The sequence below is a fragment of the Coffea eugenioides genome, chromosome 6, assembly GCF_003713205.1.
Source record: "Coffea eugenioides isolate CCC68of chromosome 6, Ceug_1.0, whole genome shotgun sequence".
Classification (NCBI taxonomy): Eukaryota; Viridiplantae; Streptophyta; class Magnoliopsida; order Gentianales; family Rubiaceae; genus Coffea; species Coffea eugenioides.
Genome location: NC_040040.1, coordinates 25,993,919 through 26,000,732, shown reverse-complemented (window position 1 = coordinate 26,000,732; position 6,814 = coordinate 25,993,919). Strand labels below are relative to the sequence as shown.

The 6,814-nt window shown below is 36.5% G+C and overlaps 1 protein-coding gene across 1 annotated transcript; it reads left to right on the top strand.

Moving 5' to 3' along the window:
- Positions 1 to 445: 445 nt before the first annotated feature.
- Positions 446 to 6,003, top strand: LOC113773965 (ankyrin repeat-containing protein ITN1-like). The gene is made up of 2 exons (XM_027318551.1): positions 446 to 1,027; positions 5,227 to 6,003. The coding sequence occupies exons 1-2, from the start codon at positions 446 to 448 to the stop codon at positions 6,001 to 6,003; spliced, it is 1,359 nt and encodes a 452-aa protein (XP_027174352.1).
- The last annotated feature ends 811 nt before the right edge of the window (positions 6,004 to 6,814 follow it).

The following is a 6,814-nucleotide window of genomic DNA, read 5'->3' as shown; positions in this document are numbered from 1 at the left end:
AAGAGTACATGCTGAATACTCTAAAGAAGGTCCAGAAAAAACTTGTAACAATCGGTTTGAAATTATGGCCTTCTAGATACTTGAATGCAAATCCGGGCATCCAGATAATTAACATAGAGTCCATACTCAAGAAAATAGACAATCTTAAGTCCGACCTTCGCGAATGATAACCCTACGCACAAGTACATTAACTCCTCACGCGCTGGTGTCAATCATGGCCGGACTTTCGGGATTAAATTTACTCTTCTGGAGTAGGGAACAATAAGGGTAAACCTTTGATTCAGCTCTTCGACTTCGTCAAGGGAAAATAAAATAACGGAGTGAGAAAGACTTGATGCAAATTGATTTGACAGCTTTTGCCGTAGAACATATATAACATTTGGGTTTGCGTAATCCACAATTACAGAGAAATAAATTATTTATGAACAGGTATGGAGAGGTTGGAATGGAGAAAAAGCTTTATGCGTGCTGCTTTGAAGGAATTGAAAACACTCTGCATGAGTTGTTCAAGAAGACAAAACGAGTTCTTTTGATAGATTTCTCTTGCTTGTTTTTTCCAATCGACAACAACCCTTTACATATAGCAATAAATCGAGGGCATGAAAAATTTGTTGAAGCAATTTTGGATCATAATCCTGAGATATTGGGGAACCTAGAAGATTCACGTCAAAAATGGTCGTCCCTTCACCTGGCATCAGCTAGAGGTCATTTGAGAATTGTTGAAGCATTGATAAGTGTTGATCCTGAGAGGTGTTTCGATTCTGATCAAGATGGCAGGAACCCTCTTCATATTGCAGCCATCAAAGGCAAAATTGAAGTGTTGGAAGTGTTGGTTGATGCAAGGCCTTTTGCTGCCCGCGAGAAGACAAAACGTGGGGAGACCATCTTGCATTTGTGTGTGAAGTATCACCAGTTAGAGGCATTAAAGAAGTTGCTGGAGGCTGTGGATGATGATGAATTCTTGAATCAGACGGATGATGATGGCCTTACAATATTGCATTTGGCTGTTATTGGCAAGCAAATTGAGGTACGACAGTGTCGTCATATTATTTTAGGTCCCCGCAAATCAGATCGTTTTCGTTGTGCTTTGTCTCTGCATAAACAAACAAAGTTTTTATGTTTTGTCTTCTAAATATAGAGGCACAAACATGTCCAATTATGACTTTAGCTCCATTTGGATGGTGTGTTTATCAAGGGTTTGTCTAAATTTTTAGGACTTGTTTTTTGTGGCTTTATGAGTTTTTAGCAGATTATTGTAGAACTCCGTCACCTTTCACGTGCCACCCTGATCACGACACCTACGGGCAGTCACCACCCCCTCCTTTCGCTTCTTCTTTGCACCACCTTCTGTAGCTGCTGCCATCACCTCTCCCCTCCCCTGCCTTCGGTCGCCACCACCACTTCCCCTTCCCTCCTCTCTCCCTTTCCCGCTATTCCTCCTCACCACTTTCCCCTCACCCCTCGCTGCCCCCTTACCCCTCTCCTCTCTCTCTCTTTCCCATTACCCCCTTCCTCTCTTTCAATAGCAGAGCTTGTGGTGAGGGGATGCAATGGTCAACTTTAGCATAAATCATACTCTTAGATTTATATAAGAAATATACTATGTACTTTGATTTAAAAAGTCAAACCCTTTTCTCCTATTCAACTGTCATTAATATTTAACTTGGAATAGGTCCAAAATTTTTGTTAGAGGCAATAAATAAAGTATTTTATTTTTTATGGGTAAATGTAGAATAAGGGGGGAATATATAAAACTTTAAAGGATAATCTATATAGAGAAAAGATTTTTTTTTTTAAATTTAAGGGAGGCAATACAACTAGAAGAGAAAATTTTATGAAATTCAGGGGTGCAAATGTGGTGCAAACTTAAAAATCTTGAAAATTTTCAAGGCCATTATATAATTTTATTAAATTTGAGGATGGGTAATTGCCCACCCTCAATCCTCTGTGGCTCCTTCAGTGCTCTCTTTCCCCCATCCCTCGTAGCCCGTATTTCCGTCTCCTCATTCTCCCTTCCCTGCTATCTCTCCCCCTCTCTTTTCCCCATTCCCACCAATTTCCTGCCCCCCTACCCACTCCTCCTTCCCTGCTGCCCCCCACTTCCTCTTTCCCCCGTCCCGCCACCACCGCTAATATAATTGCACGATCGAATTTGACTCAATCTATTTGCACGACCAAGTTTGAAAGATGGGGAAAGGGAGTAAGGGTCAGGGTAGCTTTGCCATCAAGTCGAATCAAGTTCAAGTAGTGCGCTACTCAATCTCTACTCGAGCAAAAATCTTGTGCTCAAACTCGTCGAATTCTTCAAAATTGAGCTCATGCTCGAGCTCGAATTTGACCAAGTGGAGCTTAATCGAGTTTAATTGAGTTTTCAAACTTGATTTTTTAGTAAATTTATAATTTTATAATTAAAAATTATATTATAAATCCATTACTCAATAAAGCTCGACAGGTACTCGAGTTTTGATTTTTTCTACTCGAAATTGACTCGATTACCTTATTAAGTAAATCGACCTCAACTTGAACTCGATAAACACTGAATTTGAGTCGAGTTTTTGGCAAGCTACCGATGAGCCCGAGTGAAGTAGGTTGATTAAGTTACATCTCTATGTAAGGGAAGAGAGGAGAGGGAGAAAGAGGGCTGGCAAGGGGATGAGGGGGAGGAAGGAGAGATAAGGGGAGAGAAAAGGAGGAGGAAGAAATGGAAGAGAAGAGAGGAAGAGGTGGGAGGGGGCGATAGGGAGAGATAGAAATGGGGTTGGTGATGGCAATGAGAGGTACAGGTGGGGATAAGGATGGTGGTAGAAGAGAAAAATAGATATGTATCTTTAAGTGTTTTGAAGTGTATCTTTTAAAAATTTTATAGTGTTTTTAGAGTGTTGCTGATGACAAATTTATTAAAAAACTTAGCATATTAGAAACACCCTCATAAACAGAGGTGCTAAACATTGATCTTCTCAATCTCTTATGATTAAATTATAATCCCTCTTTCTCTTCACTTTTTTGTATACATTCCCTCCTTGTGTATTTCGTTGTTTTTCTTCTCCCTCTCTTGCACTCTTTTCGCACACTATATATTAATATGATATTTCATAAATCTTGAATAGTCCCTTATTACCGAATGCCAAAGAATACTTAAGTAAGTTGGCAACTAGAATACAACCTAATCCTACCCTCCCTAACTTTTAAATGATTCTCACATTGCACCCCCATTTTTAATTTTTATCCACATTGCACCTTGAGCTTTTAAATTCATCCCAATTTAACACTTTGATTTATAGCATTGCTAAAATTGATATATAAACTGGATGTGCCTGCAGACTACGAACAGTTAGTCCCAAGGTCAAGTTCACATTCCACCCTTTACCTATTCTCATTTCCACTTTGTACCACAAAATTTAATTTTTCAACAAATTGGATGCAAATAGAGCGAGAAAATTTAAATTTAATTAATTGAGCTCACAAAACTTTGGAACAATTAGAAAATTATAAGAATAAAACTATTAAATATGAGCTAGCCAAGCAGTGACCCATCGATTAGTTATATATTTTTTAAAACTGCAATAGGCATATACAAAATTTTACTTGACATTTATCTTACCTTGCTACTTCAAATTAACATTATGTTCTTTGTCTTTGTATAATTATAATTACTAAATATTAATTAAACTACAAAATGCTAAGGTGCAAATCTCAAAGTGAAGAACAGGACATGTTTTGAATTTATGACTGATTAGGAGTAAAGGGCAACTTTTTTTTTGTTTATAAATTATTTATTTACCACTAGATAAACCTATTCAATTTTTAACAGTTCAATAGAAAATATCACAGTATTATGGCTTCAATTAACTGAGTCCAACATGGGTAGCGAAAGATATTGTTCATTAACTGCATATTGACTGGGACGTTCAGATTTGAAATCTTGTACGAGTCATATTATACATTCACTAGTGTCTTATTGAATGTTTTCAAACACATATAGTTTTAATCGACAAAAGAACTATGTAGCCAATGTGTACACATAGAATAAAAGATTTACGTAATAAGTTTAACAATTTTCGGGGTGGAGAGGTATGCCAAATATTAGATAAAAATCTATGTACATAGTGCGCAATTTAGAGATTTTTAAGGACACATTAAAACAAACTTAGCCAGTGAGGTGTGTCCAAGTAGAGTTTTAATGGTGCAAAGTGGAAGTGGGTTATAAGTTAGGGGTGCAAATTGAAGTTTGACTTGGTTTAATAATAGGTGTATGGTGTGCACAGATGAAAATTTTAGTAATTTTCTTAACATTGTTAATGATTGGCCTAAAATGCAACAAATCTAAAAATTTCAGGTACAATGTATCTAAAATTGAAATTGGTGGTGTCACAAATTAGAGGTTATAATCTGGAGTGAGCTCGTTTTATTTTGAGGTACATAATATGGACGTCCACCCGTATTTTTTTAAAATAAACAATCTTGCCAACAATTTCTCAAGTCATTACCCAATAGTGTCAGAAGAATGTCATTCAAAATTGGCTTCATAAAAGTTCTCTTAAGGTTGCACATTATTTAGGTTGTATGCAAGAAAGGTGGGGGATAGTATAGAGTAGATTGATGAAATTCCTACCTCCTGTGACGACTCCACCGTACCAGAGGCGTACCAAAGGGTTTAGCGGATCCTCTGCCTAATTCGCACCAAAACTCGATACCTAAAAATGAAAAAATAGATTTCACGCTAAAAGAGAATTCTATTTACACTATTACGTCTTCAAAAGTTGTATAAAACTACTACATCAAGCCATACACATCACTAGTACCAGATTTTAAAACAAAAACAAAATAAATAAACCTTAATATCCTCTTTGAAAAAAAACAATATCCTAAAATTTGGTGTATCACACCTCCTGTGTTTGCAGGGGCTTGGCCAAAATGAAGTAATGAGAATTGGAGTTTTTCTGACAAAAGGTAAAAACAATTGGCATCATAGCACTAGTCTAATCCTTATTCTTCGTAAGCCATTTTTACTTGAAGATTGTAATGCAATTTTTACTAGAATTTTAGCAGATTAAACCCATCATAGACTTCAGTGATTAACTTCTATCCAAGGACCTTTAATTTCCATCCTTAAATGCAGGAATTTTAGGATATTTTTCAATTCACTCTATCGATAACAAAGGAGAATACTAATTAATTAAACCTAATTGTAGCACTTGTCTAATGCTGATATTGTGCTTGCAACAGATCATCAATTACTTGCTCACTACCAGAATAGAACTCAATGCTAGGAATGCAAAAGGGCAGACAGCATTGAACATGGTTCCACAAAATCCCAAGGATAGGCAAAAGGAGATCGAAAACTCTCTTCGACAAGCAGGTGCCTTAACCGCTGATGAAATCACAAATCAGCAATCAAATTTTGATCAAGGAAAGTGGCTGGAACAGAAAATTAAAGCACTAATGGTAGTGGCATCCCTTATTGCAAATATGGCTTTCCAAGCTGGGATAACCCCCCCCGGAGGAGTTTGGCAAGATGATCAAACAGAACATTCTCAAGAAAATCCTTCGCTAAATAATGCACATGATGCAGGACAATCCATCATGGCTTATCACAAGATTCAGTTTTATCGATTTTTCATTGGTTTTAACACCATCGCATTTGTTTCATCTCTGGGCACAATCTCGCTGCTTATCAGTGGGCTTCCCTTCAGGCGCAAGGTCTTCATGTGGATCTTGAATGGCGTCATGTGGTTAACCGCAACTTCAATTCTATTGAGTTATGGAATATCAGTAGCCTTTGTCACACCAGAGTCTACAAAACAAAGACCTGGTAATGTTGCAGTTGTTGCATGGAGTTTTGTGATAGCAATCTATCTTCTGGGAATAGCAGCAGCCTACTCCACAAATAAGTGGTGGAAGCTCTCTGGAAGAATAAAATGGAGATCAAGAAATAGTGTGAGTGCAGTGGTTGAAAATCACAGAAATGGTAATGTAGTAGAGCTTCAAATTCACTCTTCATAACTAATTCCTCCCTTTCTGTTTTAAAAAAAAAAATTAATGAGAGATTCTATAGTCCCATCAGGGTACCATAGATTTAGGTGTATATCCAACACTAAATTAATATTAACCTGAAGACGTTGTTGTACTCTTATAGGATTAAAGAATTTGCTAATAAAACAGCTCTATCAAGTAAGTGACTTCATCTCTATTGTTTCAATGTATTCGACAGTGTAATTTTGTCCATTCATCATCAACATCTTGAGATCTTTTTTTTTTTTTTTTTCGTTTCTTCCTTTCTTTTTCAACCCCAGAAAGCATAAATTTTAGTTGTTGCACTGAGTGTGGTACATTATACTTTGGGACATCAGTTGTTTCCGGGCAACCATTTTCAGGCATGCATTAAATTGTGCTCTTGCTAAAATCAGGTACAATTAGCCACCAAAACCTGTACTAGGAGTCCAACTATGCAATTCCTCACCTATCTACTTCCTTGTACATCATTTTAAGTTTTCAATGTAATTTGGATTTTTCTAAGGGGTGTTCTTGGGGCATTGCCCTTTAATACTCACTTTGCATCATCCAGAAGAAAAATTCCTATTGATTGCCTTCTATTGGCAAACTAAACCAAATCTAAAAGTATTTATTTATTAGTTTTATTGGAGTTAGATTTTTAGTAGTTGTGTGATTTAGGAATTTATATTTTATTTGATAATTTTTTATGTAAGTGATTTCTTTCCTAACAAGTCTAGTAGATTATAAATAGAACATTATTTAGAATTTTTTTAGAGAGAGTCTAGAAGAGTTTGTCAGGTTTTCTATTGTGGTGTGACTT